The sequence below is a fragment of the Lutzomyia longipalpis genome, chromosome 3, assembly GCF_024334085.1.
Source record: "Lutzomyia longipalpis isolate SR_M1_2022 chromosome 3, ASM2433408v1".
In the NCBI taxonomy this organism is placed as follows: Eukaryota; Metazoa; Arthropoda; class Insecta; order Diptera; family Psychodidae; genus Lutzomyia; species Lutzomyia longipalpis.
The window spans coordinates 22,438,523-22,456,953 of NC_074709.1; the positions used below are offsets into that span (position 1 = coordinate 22,438,523).

The 18,431-nt window shown below is 37.7% G+C and overlaps 6 protein-coding genes across 10 annotated transcripts; 1 reads left to right on the forward strand and 5 right to left on the reverse strand.

Moving 5' to 3' along the window:
* Positions 1-293: 293 nt before the first annotated feature.
* Positions 294-4,624, reverse strand: LOC129792733 (homeobox protein PKNOX2-like). 5 transcript variants are annotated; one of them, XM_055832075.1, is made up of 8 exons: positions 4,061-4,217; positions 3,003-3,528; positions 2,246-2,344; positions 1,662-2,184; positions 1,493-1,600; positions 1,316-1,425; positions 1,119-1,259; positions 294-1,028 (listed from the first exon to the last, which is right to left on the reverse strand). In XM_055832075.1, the coding sequence occupies exons 2-8, from the start codon at positions 3,130-3,132 to the stop codon at positions 904-906; spliced, it is 1,236 nt and encodes a 411-aa protein (XP_055688050.1). In that variant the 5' UTR covers positions 3,133-3,528; positions 4,061-4,217; the 3' UTR covers positions 294-903. The 5 variants fall into 5 exon arrangements, with proteins under 5 accessions (XP_055688050.1, XP_055688051.1, XP_055688052.1 ...); XM_055832076.1 differs by lacking the exons at positions 3,003-3,528; positions 4,061-4,217 and adding an exon at positions 4,365-4,624; XM_055832077.1 differs by lacking the exons at positions 3,003-3,528; positions 4,061-4,217 and adding an exon at positions 4,365-4,582 and having other exon boundaries at positions 294-998.
* A 259-nt stretch (positions 4,625-4,883) lies between these two features.
* On the reverse strand, positions 4,884-6,204 carry LOC129792734 (uncharacterized). Its single transcript, XM_055832078.1, has 2 exons — positions 5,124-6,204; positions 4,884-5,062 (listed from the first exon to the last, which is right to left on the reverse strand). Exons 1-2 carry the CDS (start codon positions 6,094-6,096, stop codon positions 4,893-4,895), a joined length of 1,143 nt encoding a protein of 380 aa, XP_055688053.1. The 5' UTR covers positions 6,097-6,204; the 3' UTR covers positions 4,884-4,892.
* Positions 6,205-6,381: 177 nt separating this feature from the next.
* Positions 6,382-9,018, reverse strand: LOC129792737 (phenoloxidase 2-like). Its single transcript, XM_055832080.1, has 6 exons — positions 8,423-9,018; positions 7,893-8,348; positions 7,319-7,824; positions 7,137-7,261; positions 6,822-7,074; positions 6,382-6,759 (listed from the first exon to the last, which is right to left on the reverse strand). The coding sequence occupies exons 1-6, from the start codon at positions 8,954-8,956 to the stop codon at positions 6,558-6,560; spliced, it is 2,076 nt and encodes a 691-aa protein (XP_055688055.1). The 5' UTR covers positions 8,957-9,018; the 3' UTR covers positions 6,382-6,557.
* A 1,366-nt stretch (positions 9,019-10,384) lies between these two features.
* On the reverse strand, positions 10,385-12,944 carry LOC129792738 (phenoloxidase 2-like). Its single transcript, XM_055832081.1, has 5 exons — positions 12,339-12,944; positions 11,820-12,275; positions 11,250-11,755; positions 11,068-11,192; positions 10,385-11,001 (listed from the first exon to the last, which is right to left on the reverse strand). The coding sequence occupies exons 1-5, from the start codon at positions 12,870-12,872 to the stop codon at positions 10,553-10,555; spliced, it is 2,070 nt and encodes a 689-aa protein (XP_055688056.1). The 5' UTR covers positions 12,873-12,944; the 3' UTR covers positions 10,385-10,552.
* A 464-nt stretch (positions 12,945-13,408) lies between these two features.
* On the forward strand, positions 13,409-15,004 carry LOC129792312 (odorant receptor 56a-like). Its single transcript, XM_055831221.1, has 2 exons — positions 13,409-13,918; positions 13,984-15,004. Exons 1-2 carry the CDS (start codon positions 13,409-13,411, stop codon positions 14,716-14,718), a joined length of 1,245 nt encoding a protein of 414 aa, XP_055687196.1. The 3' UTR covers positions 14,719-15,004.
* LOC129792739 (putative gustatory receptor 2a) lies at positions 14,778-16,204 on the reverse strand. Its single transcript, XM_055832083.1, has 3 exons — positions 15,533-16,204; positions 14,957-15,455; positions 14,778-14,891 (listed from the first exon to the last, which is right to left on the reverse strand). The coding sequence occupies exons 1-3, from the start codon at positions 16,054-16,056 to the stop codon at positions 14,778-14,780; spliced, it is 1,137 nt and encodes a 378-aa protein (XP_055688058.1). The 5' UTR covers positions 16,057-16,204.
* Between the last annotated feature and the right edge of the window lie 2,227 nt (positions 16,205-18,431).

The following is an 18,431-nucleotide window of genomic DNA, read 5'->3' on the forward strand; positions in this document are numbered from 1 at the left end:
ACTCACGCTCATTTCTTTTTAAAAGCTATACAATATTTTTTATGCTGGTTTGTGTATTTTGTAAAAAAAAATGATAAAATTATTGGTAATTTAATTTATTTTTTTTCTGTTTAATTCACCATCATCGGGGTATATTATGTATTAATAAAATCTTACATAAAATATGCAAATATTCTCTGAATTGAGAAGAAGAAAAAAGAACAATTACAAATAATTTGAATTATAATTCTAACAAATCAAATTCGCCTGACTAAAACTCATTAACATTTTCCATTAAAATCCTTAATTACATATTTTATATTCTAAATACATTTTTCTTGTCTCTGATGTGATTTTTTTCCTTCATTTCTATTGATTTTTTATTGACTAATTGATGTGATTATTTTTATTATTTCTTTTTGTGCAGAAATAATTTTTCTTTCACTTTTTTTTATATAATTAAATCTATTATATTAATTTATTTTCACTTCTTTTATTCCAATACAAGTGAGAAGATGGAATATAATTGTGGAGAAGTGTAGTGTTTACAGTGACGACCATGGCAAGGAAAAATTTAATTTGGATTTTAGGAAGAAAATGAAATGAAATCTAACGTTGTGTAAACTGTACAAATCTCCAAATTATATATTTTTTAAAATGGCCTTTTCTCTCACATACTCGCTTTTTTATAGTATGTATCTCAAAAATTGTAAAAAGAGAATAATATAAGTAATAGTTGTTATTTTTAAATTACCGAAAACTACAAATATGTTCTATTTTTACTATTTTTTTCGTTTTGTAATTTAGTTAATTTATACTTCCAGTGTATAGGATTGATTTGAATGAGATTTATTTTGCTGTTGCTGTGAAAAATGAAACGCGACTAAATTAAAATAATTATTGATGCCTCATCCCTCGCTCCGCTCAATTTCCCAACACGTGGACATCATCCTGTTCCTTTTCTCGCTGACGCACTGCCACAGCTGTCTCCACGAGCAGGTACAGACACTTGAATTTGTCTTTATTGCGCCGCAGCATATTTATGGTAGCTGCAAGTATTAGCAATCATTTTGATCACCAAAAACATCAATAAACTCCCCCCCGCAAGCAAACCCTCTCGTCCTTCTGTCTACAGTTACCTTTTGTCACGTGATTTGCACTTCCTATCTGGGTAGTACTCGATGTGTTGTTGTTTATTGATGAATTTGAGTCAGAATTCTGCTGCAGCACCGGTGAGGGATGCGCTGGCATAACTTGAACACGGGACAAGCCCACGGGAACTGAAAATTAATTTTTTATCAATAAAAACCTTTTGAAACAATGAAAAAAAACTCACCTGTTGGCGTTGAAGACGTTAGAGGATGTGGCAATTGGGGTAGGTGTGCCAAATGCGGATGTGATGAACTCCAGTAGCCAGTAACAGGAGATGCCTCAATCTCTTCAGTTCTGTATTTTATCAATTTATAAACATTTAAATACTAAATAAATGAATTAAATTGCTTTGTAAACTTACATTTCTTCGCCATCCTTGTCTGTGTATCGCATAACTTCTTGCCAATTATTCTGATCTTCCTCCTCAGGAGAACATGATTCGTACTCATTTGCACTCTCATCCTCTGACCTAAAATGCATTAAATTAAAATTTAAAAATCACAAAAAATACTTTTAGATTTAAAACTCACTTGTATATGATATTATCATCATAATCTATATCTCTCTCCACTTTCACCATATTCCCAGCAGTTGTCTGGAAAACCTGATGCCCAAGGGCTGTGAGGACCGTGGCCACACCCTCGTGAACCTCTTCCTCACCCTCAACCTCCTCTGTTGCCCCCACAATGACTTCATTTTCAATTGTGTCCCCTGTGATTGTTTGCGGTGACATTAGTTGGACACTGTTGTGCATATTCATGTTAGCCAACTTCTTTCCTCGTCGTGAAATCGTATAGTGCAGCGGATCATTGCCCTCGCGACGGATCATTTCAGGTAAAATCCGACGACGTGCATTGATGAACCAATTGCACACCTGCAGCACAGTGAGATTTGCCTCTTGGGACAGAGTTATCTTTTCCGTGTCACTCGGATAGGCATTGTAGCGATGTTCGTAGAGCCATCGTTTGAGGATCTTTACGGAGTGTTTGGGTAGATTCCCACGACGCTTCCGTACTGATGAATTGTCGAGATTCACGCCAGCTGCATGATAAACTTAATAAAAGAGGTGTTAGGCCATCAAATCGAAAGATCTTTAAGTGAAGAAAATACTCACCTATTCCCTCATTTTCCTTTTCAAGCTTCAACTGACTAACATGATCTTGCTCAGATCCCGATTCATCTGTCTCCGTTCCAGAGTGGAAACGTTCCTTTGCTGCAAATAACGTACAAAATACTCTTTTAGACATTATGTAAACACCCATTCCTCTTCTCTATCATCCCCAAAATGTTGTTTTGCTTCCTACACCCACAATTTCAGATCCACAACACAATATTGGCATTGATGAATGATTGACGCAATGGAGAATAATATTTCCCCCGCTTTTATTTTATGTGTCACATTTTGATAAGTTCACGCATATTATTCATTTTATTTTAACTCTTTTGCAAATTTTGTTTTTTGTTTTTAATTTTCATATAATTTTTTTAAAAATATTTTTCTAATCTAATTTTTTTCTTGTGATTCTTTACATAAAAATTTCTTTTGTTAAATCCTGAAAATAATTAATTTTATTTAAAAAAAAACTCAAGAGGCAATTTAAAAAACTCAATGACAGACCCCTTTGAACCTTCACATTCGCCATCTTGAAATGTCTATTTTCTGTCACTCAACCAAACAAAAACCCACAATTTTTCCTCTTCTCCCCATCTCTCCATGGAAAATAAACACAATCCCAGTTGCTGCTATGGTTTTACAAGGAAATTCCATTAGAGTTCTGCGCTTCCCACCTCTCCTTCCCCGTATCCCAAATCCTCACAAAGTCACGCTAATTTTTGATTTTTTTAGGATATTTTTCAGAATAAAACATTACCTTCCTTGGCAAGAAGCTGCGTTTGGATTCTAGCTTCTTGCACGAGATCCCTAATATCTTTCCGGGTGCTACTTTCGTACACAGAATTCATATTTCCACTGAAACTGTTCGAAAGGGCAGGTGGTAGCATGACAATGTTGCCCCTCCCGGAAAAAGTCTCTTTCTCTCGGTATCCCCCACGTTGATTCCAAAAAACACTCCTTCACGGGTTCTCTGAATTTCTTGCGTGCTACTAAAATAATATGGCGCCGCGTTTTCTCTTCCCCAAGTCCCGGATTGGAGTTTTCACGCAACAACCGAAGCCCCGGAGGAGTTGAGGTGGAAAATGCTCAGCAATTTTTTTGTACGAAATTCACGTAGATTTCACGTTTTTCACGCAAAATCAAACACTTGGTCCACTCATTAGTACTTCCAGCATAATTATTTAGTGTTTTTCTTGTGAAAATTCACGAAAATCAAGGTAAAATAGCGCAAAATATTTCTTTCACGATCTCGGCACCTTGACAGCTCACGTCGGACTGACAATCTAAATGGCAAAAATGCGGCAACGCGGGTAAAATGAGTTCCCCCACCCCTTTTCTAGCTTAGGCATTTCTAATCTCTATTACTTTTTTTCAATTTGATTTGCATTGGAAATTATTAATTCATTTGCAATTAATTAATATCGTGAGTTTTCTTTGTTATAAATTCTATTGAAATTAAATGAAAGACAAAAGTTTTCTTGAAGAAAAATTGGCAACAATGCATTTTTGAGTGAATGAGACAAAAAATCGTGTGACGTACGTCACAAAAATGGTCATTTCGCATGAAAAAATTGATGGCTGTCTTAAAAAAAATAAAAACATGTCAAAATTAATTCAGAAAAGCTGTTCAGCTCAAGAAAATGAAGAGAAAATTCCAGGAAAATGCTCAAGATACCCCACACGGGTGAGGCATGCCCTTTTGTGGTAGGGGAATTTTCCGCATAAAGCAAAGTTGGCTTGTTCTGGGTGTCATTTCAAAATGGCGGACGTCAAGCGTTCTATTTTTTCTGTGAAAAATTCCATCTAATCCAATACATTTGCTGGGAAATCTCTTTGAAAATGTTTTAGAGGCACATTTGAAGACTTTTCCGTGGGATGCACTTGAATTTTTCTTTGCAATTGGAGTGGAAAATTGCAAATAGCTGCGGAGATCTCTTGAGAAAATCTGTCAACTTGTCATTTAATTTTTGACACATTGATTTGGGGGGAAATTCTCAATTGTCGCAAAGACAATTAAATCAAAACACATCTCCCGGATAAAGTTCCTTCCCCGGATGATAATGGGGTGTTTTCCTGAGGATCCCAGAGCCCAGTGGTAAGCCCCCCCTGGAATACTTACGCAATTTCATCGTGGAGGAATCGTCCAATTCCTCCACGATGATATTTTCCGTGTACTGCTCAATCTTGGCGGCTTTCCTTGCACAAATTCACAAACTATTTTCCCCGTGGGGCGGTTTTGGTGCCTTTTTGCAAAGTTGTTCACGAAAGAAACCCTCGGAAATTGGAATTTTCTTTGGGGCGCGACGTCAGTGTGACAATACAAGATGTCAGACTGCCCAAGTAGGAAAATATTCTGAGCGGCTCAAGCAAGATGGAGTTTTTCCGCTTCATGGAGGAATATTCCTACGACAGTCCCTCGAAATATTCAAATAAACGGTTTTTGAATAAAAAAACGAGATGGCACGAGGAAAAATATCTTCGTCTCACTCTGCGTCTTGTGATGGCTTTTGGAACTAAATTTTGGGCGCCAAATTCAAAAAGTAGTCAAAAAAGGATGAAATTTGTATGGGGGCGCTACGAAGGGGGGCTCTGGGGGCGGAAATGAATGTCGTCAACGGTGTAGAAATGCATAGCATAGTTTTTCTTTCTAAAACTTATATTCCACTGTTGGAGCTGGTTGCTTCTTCGTAGTTACAATAGGGCGTGGCTTCAAAAGTAAAATCACCAATTTCTTCTCATATTCAGGTCCTAGTGGAATTCCCAACTCGTCGCTGGATTGAATGATTTCGGAACAGCCTGAAGAATTATTGCGCCAATCTACAAAAATATAACCAAAGTCAGTAAAGAACTTATTTAAGGAAAAAAGCTGTGAACTTACATTGATAATCAAAGAGGACCATGAGGACTTCCCGGCAGGTTGCTTTCATGTTAACTTGTGCATCCAGGAGAAGCTCAATGAGCCGATAAACTGTCTCGGTGCGATGTTTTATGAGAAGTTTGAATGCTATCAATTTGCTTTGCTGCTCCACAAACTTCTGGATTGGTGGTTGCTGACAGAATAGCTTCACTGCTACTTCCTGATCACTGAACCATCGGCTGAAGAAGCAATCGCGCCAGATGATCTCCAAAGCGAAATGATCATCAAAATCAGTTGAGATGAATTCTGCGAGTTTGATGAAATTCAAGAGTACACCCTCACTTTTCTGCCCAACTGTCTCGCGGGAGAAGATCCTAAGAATTCGATGAACTTCCACAGGATTCCAAGCCATAATAGAAGGGTAAGTTTTCCTTAATTTCTTCATGGCTCTCTCCGTATTGCCCTCCTTCCAGATAATGCGAATTTCATAGAGAATAAATCTCTGTGCTTTCAGCAAAAGTTCTGGTTGTGTTTTAGCACAAAAGTATCGCATCTTCTCAATGATATCCCTATTTCCAGCTCGTGCAGCAAATTCCAGAATGTCTTTGACTGATTCCCCACTCAGACTGATACCCAAGTCCAGAGATTCATCCAGGAGGACTTGGATTATTGCGGGATGTTGCTCTTCGATCGCCAACTCAATGTGATTTCTCATTTGGCATTCATCCATCTTCCGGACGTTGTTTTCAAGGTGATTGCGTGAATGACTTCTTGCCATTTCTAGTGGAGTCTTTTGATTAACTCTTGAATACTTTTCTTCATCCTGCAGGTACCGTTCTACGTTGTTTTTCCACTGGAAATTGCGCTTTTCCACCAACTCGTTCGTGAAGCAATCAATTGAGTCGACATTTGAGGATTTCAGGGCCCTCAGGTAAGGATATACTACATTTCTCACTAAAACACTACTTATGAATTGTTTTGGCAAATTAGCCATCACAGTGAGACCCCTTTGAAGAGGTTTTTTTGTGAAAATAAAGATTTTCAAGGCATTTTCATGAAAATAATCACAACACAATAAAATATAACCTCAATTATTTAGTTCATAAGTTGAACGCATGGCGCTGCAAGCAAAATCATATCCCGCGGTTTAAAGTGAATTCCATGTGTTGAAAAGATTTTCCTTTCAGTTTTCCACTTGATTTTCTTTTTTGAAAATCATTTTAGGGAAAACTGAATCAATTTATGTGTTTTACACGGGACTGCGTTGAAAAATATGCAGTTTTGTTAATTAAAATGTGTGTTTTATTGAGCTATATTGTGCGTCGTAGATTAAAGCAAATGAAAATAAGTAAAATAACAAATAAAATATTGATAAAGATTAAAGAATAGATATAAAAAAAGAAAAAATGATGGCCATAGTCGTCATCAGTGGGTCGCAATGGGTGTATTTGAAATTTATGTACGTGCAGGTGTAACATAAGTGTTGTTGAAGCGAACATTCAGTTCTCCAAGTCCCATGTTGGTGGATTGATTTACAAAGTCCTGCAGTGTCCTGGCTGGGTGATTCCTATCGAAGGGATATCCCATGGCACGACGATCAGGATAGAGTTTGTTGCGAATACCGCAGAATGGGTAAGAATCGCTGCATGGATCCGTTCTGTTGAAGAAATAATATTATTAAGTTTTTGTACATGAAAAAGCTTTCGATTGTGCACTTACGGATCAATAGTTTCATTCACTGTATCGCCGGCAAAGTCAGAAATCATTACAAATGTGTCGAATGTGAAGCCTTCAGGAGAACCTTTAGGAACAAGAAGATGACTCGGCCAGCCGCAACCACAGAAGTTGAATTGATCTTGAGTTTGTCCAGCAGGAACGGCAGCAGTTGAGATGTTGCGGAATGTTCTATTATATGGGATAGTCACATTGGATTCCTCATCACGGCGATTAATGGTGTTTACGCCAGGACTCACTGAAAGGATAAGAAAAGCATATAAATTCAAAAACTATAAAAAATAATTGAGCCCTATTTACAATTCACAGTGAAGCGATCCATCTCAATCATCAAAAGTCTCTGATCGCGGAATGTAAATGGAAGACCACGTTCATCATTCCTTGGGCAGATGAAGATTCGGCACGTTCCCTGTCGAGGAGCTCCACTGAAAGACACAAAATGTTATTATGGTTTTACATTGAATCTCTGCTTAATAACTTACGAGTCGTTGTTGACCTCAATGCGCCAGGAAAATGGAGCATGCTGAAGATGAGTAAATTGGGCAAAAACGTTTCCTTGTCGTCCGAAATCAAGTCCAGCACCGAGATTAAGTTCTCCCCGTTGCCAATAAGTGAGAATGATATTGGCTGGGGTATTGCGTTGATTCATCTGGCATGTAACTGATTGAACGGTAACACCGTCAAAGTTCAAATCCGTATTGGTGTTGTAAGGCGGGAGAGTATTCTTGTACTTCTGGAAGATAAAATCTACATAACCGTGCCAGCGATAGAAGATGGGATCACGCATGACTGTTGCTAAATCTCCCATAACGCCAAATTGTTCCAAATATCTATTGTCAGGATCGTGGTTGTAGGCAATCATAAGGTGACCCATATTGTGGAAATCGCCATAAACTTGAGGATTTGGCGTTAGAATTGAAGCCTCAACAAGATCACCAATGATGTCAATTCCTCGTGTTTCATCCAGATTTATTCTTTGTCCAGATGACTAAATGATAAAGAATCAAATATTATTTCGTAAATGCATGAAAGGACTGTAATTAGTATTTCACTTACATTGATCACGAATCCTTGATCGATGGCTTCGAAGATTCTATCGCGCCAACGTTCCAAGTCTGAAATCTCAACCACAACACTATCTTCTGGGCGGTTGATGTCCTTCAGAGTGGTATTAGTAAATCGAGGTGGATATGTTTGATTAGAGCTGGAACGGACAATCTTGGGAAAGTATCCTTCTGGAATAACTTCACGGAGATTATTAAGAAGTTTTACGCGAGCTAAGTGATTGCAGAGACGTTCGATGTTGTACCGAGCTATAATTTGAGCATGAGCATAGTAGAATAGCTCTCCTCGTCGATCCTTTTGGACAATATTCTGAGGTCCTTCAGCAGGATATACCAAATGCCAGTGCCAATGATGGAGATTCACGCCAATGTCTTCACGGAAGTAGGCCAAGCGTTGTTCTTCTTCACGCTCCGAAGCAGTGTAGGATAGTGGAATCACGATTGGGCGCTAAAAAATATGTTCAAAAAATCATTTTCCCATGAGATTTTCACGAAAACAACATAAAAGTTCATGAATCTTACCCTAACACCTTCTGGGACAAAGCTATTTTGTTCTCGTGCTTCAGGAATAACGGCTGGATCGATGAATTGATTGGGGAAAGTTTCAGCCACGGATGGGATTGGTTGATCCTGAGTGTCAGCTCTGTGTTGCATAGCCACAGACAGGCAGTATTGATACATGTATGGATTGACGCGATCATGGGCATAGGCGGCATATGAAAAAAGAGTATTCACATCAGGTGCATCCATAAAAATTTGAATCAGTTGACCGGCAATCTCCTTGTGGCGTTTATTAAAGATGCAGAATGGCTTATTTCGTGGGACTTCCTTGGTAAAATCGATATTTGGTGGAATGATTGATGAGACAGGAATCGTGCGATTCACATCATCTTCGCCAAAGCGATTTGTGATTTCAGACGAGACATCCTGGTACTTGTCTGTGAAGAATTCCGGTGGCACCTCCACACGTACTTTGCCTGTTTCGTCATTTTTAACACCAAACACGGGTTCAAATGGATGCTGGAAGAGCAGAGTTAAATCCTTCTTGGTAGCCATAACTTTTTTTTTCCACCAAAATCACTTTTAGGCACAATAACGTGTTAAAATGTGGACTGAATGAGTTTGATTAAACCTTTGGAGGCTTTTATACCAAAAATATTATAACCACAATATGCAAATATAAATATACGCATGTGATAAGGAGACGAGGGAAAGAGTCCAACCGGAGAAAAGTGTGAGACTTAATCAACATCCTGACCACATGGGTATCTTGGTGGTTGGTAGCCAATTTCCTTGCATATCGCTCTTTCTTCTTTAATTTATTATACGTTGGCAAAAAATGCCAGGTGGAGAGAAAAGTTTTAAATTAGATTTAATTTATTTTGTTAGATATTTCTTGTATAATTTTTCTTCTTTGTCAATCAAATAAATGGAATAAACAATAAATCTGTGTTTGTTTTTAAACAAAAAATATTTATTTTATTAAACGTTGTAGTCTTTTTCTTGATGTTATTAGTGTTGATCTCTTGGAGCGAACCAATCTCGTGATCTATATTCAGTCAACGTGAATTAATTGCATATTGGCGTGGGGTGGGTGGAGCATATTTTACATGTTAGCTCATCTATAGCAGTGCGTCTTTGGTAATAAAAAAATCCTCAATGTAAAAAAAATCTTTTTATTGGCATAAAATGATCTTGCTTTTCATAAGACTTTCTAAAATCTTATGACTAATAGAATGTTTCTATTCTAATACCATAGGCAAGAAGGGTATGAATGGTATGAATAATTTCCGAATTACCCACTTCTAATTTTTCAGAACTATAATAGCATTACTGGCAAAATCTCTTAGAATTTTATATTTAGTTATAAAAGATTTTTTCTATCGATCTCACATCAGAATTGAAACCTCTTTGGATATTTAAATATCCTTCAATCCAAGACCAAACTTCTTATAAGAAACTCAAGAAACTAAATAATCTCTATCGCTTTCGCTTTTAATAAAAAAAATCATTTATTTAGGTCTTGTAGCGACAAAGAGTTACTGATTGTGCAAGGATATCAAATCCATACTTTATTTTTGGTAAACACACATACATCCTGTAAATACATAAATAGTAAAACATCTGTAAAATTGTTTAGTTTTAATGTCAAATAAAATAAAGAAATTAAACCTAAAATTTCTGTTTTTTTTTATTTATTCCACTTATATCATTTATTTAAGTTTGAAAAAAAATTTGACGATTTTTTTTGAAAATAGTTTATTACGAGATTATTTTTCGTCATTCTGCGACATGTTTTTATATTCTTTTATTCAGGGATGAATTAAAGATTTTAATTCTTTAGTTGAAACAATTCTTTATTTTTTACAATAAAAGCCCTATCTCAATTTCTAAGCAATTCAAGATAGATGCTCATTAAAGATTTTTCAAAGACGCTAGAAAAAAAGTTCTTTCCTTTATAGTCTAATAGAGAAAACCAAAATATTTAATAGAACTTTCTTTTATTAAATTGAATATGCACTGTAGAATAAAGCAATTGATGATACATAATTTGCATAAAGATTAAAGTAGAGAGTAGTATATAGTTAGGAATATATAATAAAATGAGGTAGCCAAGATCGTTATCAATGAGTCCAAAATTCCACGTCCAATTTATGTTGTACGAGCAACGTAGGTGTTGCTAAAACGAATATTCAGCTCTCCAAGTCCCATGTTGGTAGTTTGATTGGCAAAGTCCTGCAGAGTCCTTGCGGGGTGATTCCTATCGAAAGGATATCCCATGGCACGACGATCAGGGTAGAGTTTGTTGCGAATACCGCAGAAAGCGAAAGAGTCGTTGCATTGGTCAGTTGAATCGACAGTCTCGTTGACGGTATCCTCGTTAAAGTCAGAAATCATTACGAAGGTGTCGAAAGTGAAGCCTTCAGGTGAACCCTTTGGTGCAAGGAGATGGCTTGGCCAACCGCATCCACAGAAATTGAATTGATCTTGATCGCCAGGAAGTCGTGCGGCAGCTCCAACATTGCGGAAGGTTCGGTTGTATGGGATGGTTACGTTAGACTGTTCGTCACGACGATTGATGGTATTCGGACCAGGATTCACTGAAAGGATATGCAAATATTAATAAAAATCCTCTAAAATATTTTGCAATATTAAGTCTTTATTACAATTCACGGTGAAGCGATCCATCTCAATCATTAAAACCCTTTGATCACGGAATGTGAAAGGCATTCCACGTTCATCATTCCTCGGGCAGATGAAGATTCGGCACGTTCCTTGGCGAGGAGCTCCACTGAAAGACAATAACAATTAATATGCTTTTGCATTTGATCCCTGCTTAATAGCTTACGAGTTGTTGTTGACCTCAATTCGCCAGGAGAATGGAGCATGCTGAAGATGCGTAAATTGAGCAAAGACATTTCCTTGTGGTCCAAAATCAAGTCCAGCACCAAGATTCAATTCTCCACGTTGCCAGTAGGTGAGGAGAACATTGGCTGGGGTATTGCGTTGATTCATCTGGCATGTAACAGATTGAACGGCCACACCATCGAAGTTGAGTTGCGTGTTGGCATTGTACGGTGGGAGAGTATTCTTGTATTTTTGGAAGATTTGATCAATGAATGAATGCCAACGGTAGAAGATGGGATCTCTCATTGCTGTAGTTACATCTCCCATTACTCCAAATTCCTCCAAGAATCTGTTGTCAGGATCATGGCTGTAAGCAATGACGTTGTGGCCCATGTTGTGAAGATTTCCATAAAGTTGGGCATTTGGTGTAAGAGTTGAAGCTTCAATCATGTCACCGAGAATATCGATTCCACGTACTTCATCGAGACTGATTCTCTGACCAGATGACTGAAAGGGTAAATCACAAAATAAAAAAAAAATCCTACAAAAAATGGCTATAAGTGAATCTTACATTCATAACGAATCCTTGATCAATTGCCTCGTGGATCCTATCGCGCCATCTCTCCAAATCGGAAATTTCTACAATTGTATTATCCTCTGGACGATTAATGTCCTGGAGTACAATATCAGCGAATCGTGGAGGATATGTTTGATTTGTAGTTGAGCGAGCTAGTTTGGGGAAATATCCCTCAGGAACGGCTTCCCTGAGATTATTGAGTCGTCGCACACGAGCCAGTCGGTTGCAGAGGCGCTCAACATTGTAGCGAGCAATAATCTGGGCATGCATGTAGTAGAACAGCTCACCACGACGATCCTTGCGGACAATCCTATCTGGTCCATTGCCGGGATATACCAAATGCCAGTGCCAATGATGAAGATTCACGCCAATGTCTTCACGGAAGTAGGCCAAGCGTTGTTCTTCTTCACGCTCCGAAGCAGTGTAAGAAAGTGGGATCACGATTGGGCGCTAAATAAAAAAAAAGATTATTATAATTGCTCCTAAATGTTGCCTGTATTCTGTGCATCTTACCCTAACACCTTCTGGGACAAAGCTGTTTTCTTCACGTGCTTCAGGAATAACGGCTGGATCGATGAATTGATTGGGGAAAGTTTCAGCCACGGATGGGATTGGTTGATCCTGAGTATCAGCACGATGTTGCATAGCCACAGACAGGCAGTACTGGTACATCTGAGGATTGACGCGATCATGGGCATACGATGCATACGAAAATAGAGTCTCAACATCAGGTGCATCGAGGAAGATTTCAATGAGTTTTCCAGCAATTTCGGTGTGACGCTTATTGAAGAGGCAGAATGGCTTCTTCCGCGGTAGTTCTTCAGCAAAACCAATATTTGGTGGAGCGGTGGACCTCACTGGAACTGTTCGATCTACATCATCTTCACCAAAACGACTCTGAACCTCAGTAGAGATATCCTTGTACTTCTCCGTGTAGAAATTTGGTGGAACATCTACTCGCACTTTGCCCGTACTGTCGTTTTTAACACCAAAAACGGGTTCATATGGACGCTGGAAGAGTAGAGTTAAATCCTTCTTGTTGGCCATCACTGCAATGTGCGTGCACTCAACGAATCACTGGACAAGTACTCACGAAAACTACAAGTCACTAAATGATGATATTTTCTGCCGTCCATGGGCTTTTATACCCAAAATCGTTGACCACACACTATCTCCCGTTGATAAGGAGACGCGGGAAAGAGCCCTGCCTGGTGAAATGCACGAGGCACAATCAAACGTCCTGACCACAATTTGTATCTCGGTGGTAAAAGAGTTTCCTCATAACTTATCATTTGGTGAATGTGGGATTTTTTTGGGCAATGCGTGTGCAGCAGGTGGATGGTGGTGTGGAAGGAAAATGGGAAAAAGGAATTAGAAATGCATGGAAATGTCGAAAGTTAGAAGTGATGAGATAATATGAAGCAAAATGTTGCGATTCTCATAATTAATTTTTTATTGTGTATGAGCAATTTGCAGACCTCGCTGTAATTATTAAATGTGCACGCCACAGTGGCAACAGAGGTGCACATATAAGGTGAACGGATGATTGGATTGTTTGAGAATTTCTTCAATTTTCTGTGACAATGTATCAAGTGTTGAAAAAGGAAGTGCAGGATAATCCTTTACTGAGGATGCATCTCTTGGGGATGCGAATATTCGGATTATTCATATTTGATGGTCAAACGGCACCATTTCTTCATTGGTTCAGAGGCGTCTTCTTCTCCGTGACCTTTACTATTTTCAATATAACGCAGCATATTGATTTGGTATCTCTCTGGGGTAACCTAGATGAGATGACTACAAATGCTGCCACTACGCTCCTTTTTACAACGACAGTTTTTCGGTTGGTTAATTTCTTTAGAAACAGGAACACGTACACAACGTTGGTAGCAGAACTGGATGACTTCCTGTGGCAGTTGATGGAAACAAGAGTTGATGAGGAAATTAAGATTATCAAGAGAAATTTAAAATACACCAAAGAACTTACAATCGCCTTCTGGACAATAGCTCTGACCACAGGAAATCTCATGTGCGTCCAATCATTCATTTTATCCTTTATCTATGAACCACATATTGTCTACGATCCATTGACGGTAAGAGGAGATCCTTAAATTCTTTTTTCAAGCAACAATTAAAATATTTAATTTTTACGTTTTAGAATACTTCTCAGACATCCTTTCCACCGGTTATTCTTCGCTCTTGGTTCCCATTTGAGGATCAATGGGAACATTTCTACAAGGTTTACTTCATCCAATTCTACAGCATGTGGGTGGGGATGATCATTGTTCCATGTTGGCATGCATTTATCGTTGCTCTCATGATCTTCGCTATTCTTCGTTTGCAAATTCTCAATCATCAATTTCAGCATATTGAGAATTACATTTGCATTGATGCGAAACGTTCAAATGTGGAGCAACCGAAAGAACCGAAGAATCTAATTAATTTTCTAACCGATAGCCTGGTGGAGCAGATAAAAATTCGAAATTACGTGAAGCAACTTGAGAAATTGATTGCTGGCTCAATTTTTCTTGATTTTGTTGTCTTCTCCGTACTCTTGTGTGCTTTACTCTTTCAAGGTTCCCGCACTAAGTTTGGTGTTCAAATAATCATTATTATCTGCTACATCACAACAATGACTGTCATCTTGTGGATGTACTATTGGCACGCCAATGACATTAGTCGTCATAGCGAAACTCTGGCTCTATCCCTCTACAACAGCTGTTGGTATGAACATGATATTACGTACCAGAAAGCAGTGTTGCAGATTATGGTCTGCAGTGGGAGAGAAATAAGAATGCAGACGGGATTTGTGATAATGAATCTTCAGTCATTCCTAAAGATTCTTCAAGCATCCTACAGTTACTTCACCCTCCTTACACAAGTTGCAAATTAGAACTAATATTCCTTTAATCAACATCCAAACTTTATTTCAAGGATTTCAAGGAATTTGACCTACATAGTTCCATTAGAAGCATCACCTTCGTTGCACTTGCTCAAGGTATTTTCGTTGTTTGAAAGATGAAACTGGATCATCAGCACCAAGTATGTTGTTACAGCAGCTACAATCTTTGAGAAAAAATAAATTTAGTACACAAATGATTGATAAAAATATTTGCAAAATAAATGTTTACCGATGTGATGAGCTTTGAATCAAGTCGAAAGAAACCACAAGCACTAAATTGAATTTTTTTATGCCACAGTTGGAAGGAGAATAGTTGGACAATGTGAAAGATCTCGGGATGTTCAACGGCTTCACGGATAGTTATAAGTGTTCCACCAATTTCATTGCAAACATTTCTCGTAGAGCTACATATGTGAACATTAGCCAGGATCAGGAGAGCCTGTGTTGCCGTCCAGATTAACGTGATGACCGTCATGGGGATATTAAAGTGAAGTGTTTGAATAAGTGTGGCAAAAATGTAGTAAAGTTGAATTGTGATTACTCCAAAGGCCGATATAACAGAGACGAGAATGAAAGGTCCAAAAAATGCCTGAACATCCTTGGTGAGATCAACAATGTCGCTATGTATTAATCGAAAGGATTCTAGGTGAGTTTTTATTATTTTTAACTTCATTTCTTTATGATGTTGTCCTTCGATATTTTCCCACTTTACGAGTTTCTTCAAAGATCTAAGAATGAAGAAAAAATCATATTTTTAGTTCTTAAAAAGAATTTCTTTTAATATGTTATTGCATATTTTACCTACCTGTTGAGGGCAAGAACTTTATTTTTAATCAATCGAACAAGATTGTAGTACTGGAATTCTTTGAGGGTGATCAAAAGGATTGGAGTGAAGCAGATAAACCAATAGCAAAGCCGAAGATTCAATTCAAATCCCTTCTCGTGAAGTCCACTTATCATAGCACAGAGACACATTGAAGCCCCAGCAGGGATGATTATTAAAATCATTAGTTGCAGAGAAAGTTCCCTTTGGCATCCACGATAGGAAATTGGTATTCCCAAATTGTACAGCTGCCGATCAATTTGTGCAACCTTATCAAATATCCTCACACCAAGACCGCGAAAATATATCCCGGTGATAAGTGCTACCATAAAGACCCCGAAAATTGTATAAATTTGTCCCCAGGATGCTAAATGTGAAATGGAATTCATCATTTTTATCCCTTCGTGAAATTTATTCAGCTCCAAAAGGGACAAATAGAACAGCAATGGGAGGACAATGGTCAAGATTAGAGAATACAGCGTGGAAATTAATGATTTAGATAACATTGTAGATGTTGAGGATTTCTCAAGCACAAGCGGAGTCAATCCACAAATTCGGGAGAGCTTCAAAAAGGGTGCAATTGTGAGGTAAATTGAATTATCTTGGCCTAATGCAGGATTTTCTCCTGCTGAACTTTTCACTGATATCACTTTCGTGTCCATCCTTAGGCACTTACGATGCGTTTCTGATGAAAATTCATATCTCCAGCCAACATTTACCTTCGAGATTAAATTGCTAAATCAATATAAAGCGTGAGTGTGGAAATTGAGAATTAAATGTTCACCCTGAGGGTTGTTTGAATTTTCTACACTTGCGTGTAAAATATTTTCTTACAATTTCTTACACAGATCTTGTAAAGGAGTTTATTCAGGCTTGTATGAAGGATGATCCTCTATCGCAGAACAATTTTAACTCATTCCATCTTGTAGAGGATCAAAAAACATTGAAGAATCGCGAGAGAAACTCCCCAAAATCCACTGGGATCACATCGAAAAGTGCAAATAAAAATTGCAAAAAAATTCAAATATTGCGACGCCATTCGACGTTTTTTTCCCTATAAAAAATGTTTCAAAAGTTTTCTGTAGACTTATCGCTCATTTTCTGTAGAGTTTTTTTCTAGTCAAAATAAATGTTTATTTTTTCGTTTCTGGAGTGATTTCTACATCTGAATCAGGTGATCCACTGCGAAATGAAGCTGAGGGAGGTTGATAGAACCAGCCCCTTGCAAATCAAAACAAATCTTTTTACATTTTTTTGGGCCTCTTTGGCAGTGAGAATTTAAGCAAATCTTACCGAGTTGAATCCCATCCAGCGCAATATACCTGATTCAGATGTAGAAATCAGTTTAGTAGTCAGTATCCGGAAACATTCGACGGAGTCATCAAGCAAATCATGACCAGCACGGAAGACATTTCTGACATTGCTCCTGAAAGTCTCCTTCTGAGATTGGAACACTGAGCAAGTCCACAAAATCTTCATCACCGTCTTCCCATTCATCTTTCCCAAGAGCAATGACTCCCTGGAGCTGACAAAAGTGATTCTCAACTTTCATTTTGCCTCTCAGAGATCTTTTCTGCAGAATACCCATGAGATTTTGCTGGAGATATTGGGGCTTCCGGAAGCGAAAGATTTGCTCCGACGCATTGAAATTGAATCAATGGGCAGTGAACAGAGATTCTATGCCCTCCTCCTTGTTGCATCCGCTCTCGAGGAGGCTGCAATGTCAAGAAAGACATCCGGAAGTCTCATGAAATTATTCACAGCAATAAACTCGCAATTAGTTTGTTTTCTCAGTGCTTTGAGAATATCATTAGATGCACAGACTTCCAAGGAGCAGAAGATTTCACAGATTCAGATGTAGAAATCACTCCAGAAACGAAAATATAAACATTTATTTTGACTAGAAAAAAAAACTCCACGGAAAATGAGCGACAAGTCTACAAAAAAGTTTTCAAACATTTTTTATAGGGAAAAAAATGTCAAATGGCGTCGCAATATTTGAATTTTTTTGCAATTTTTATTTGCACTTTTCGATGTGATCCCAGTGGATTTTGGGGAGGTTCTCTCGCGATTCTTCAATGTTTTTTGATCCTCTACAAGATGGAATGGGTTAAAATTGTTCTGCGATAGAGGATCATCTTTCATACAAGCCTGAATAAACTCCTTTATTGAGACAACAAAATTTCAAGAAGATGAAATCAATCAGATTGATTAATTATTGACAATAAATTGACCAACCCTAGATTGAATATGATTGCTTTATTATAATTGATTAATTGAATTAATTTCATCTCAATCAAACTTTGATCATGAATTGAGCAAATATTGGCAAAATTTTGGCATTACTCGGTTGGTCAATTTATACGCAATTACCAGTCAATCACATAATTATCGCTCAAACTTTAATAAAAGTTTAAATAATTCCTTTAATGATTGACTTAGATTTTTCTTAATTAATGAATTCTACTTTTTACTCTTTCGAATTTACTTTTCTCTTTATAATTAATTATGAAAAACTCTAAAATTTAATGTAGAAAACTTACAAACTTGTAAAGAATTTTCTCACAAGAAGCCCATCACTGGGTTTGTGCATAAGGGGTGGATTATGCCCTTTTACCGCTGAAATTAATACCTACTCATTAGTTTAATTGAAAAAATATTTAAACAGTTTTATCAAGTACACACCCACGCTTTCCCCAGACAGCATATAAAGTCATCCTATTCATTTGACTTTTTAATAAATAATATCTCCCTCCACATCCTACACCTGACCATTGCAAACAGCACCATATGTGCGGGGCTTGCGGTTGTAAATTGTGTGTACAAATAACATTTCTCATTGAATGAATGGTGTTTGTAATATCGATATAGATGATAGATA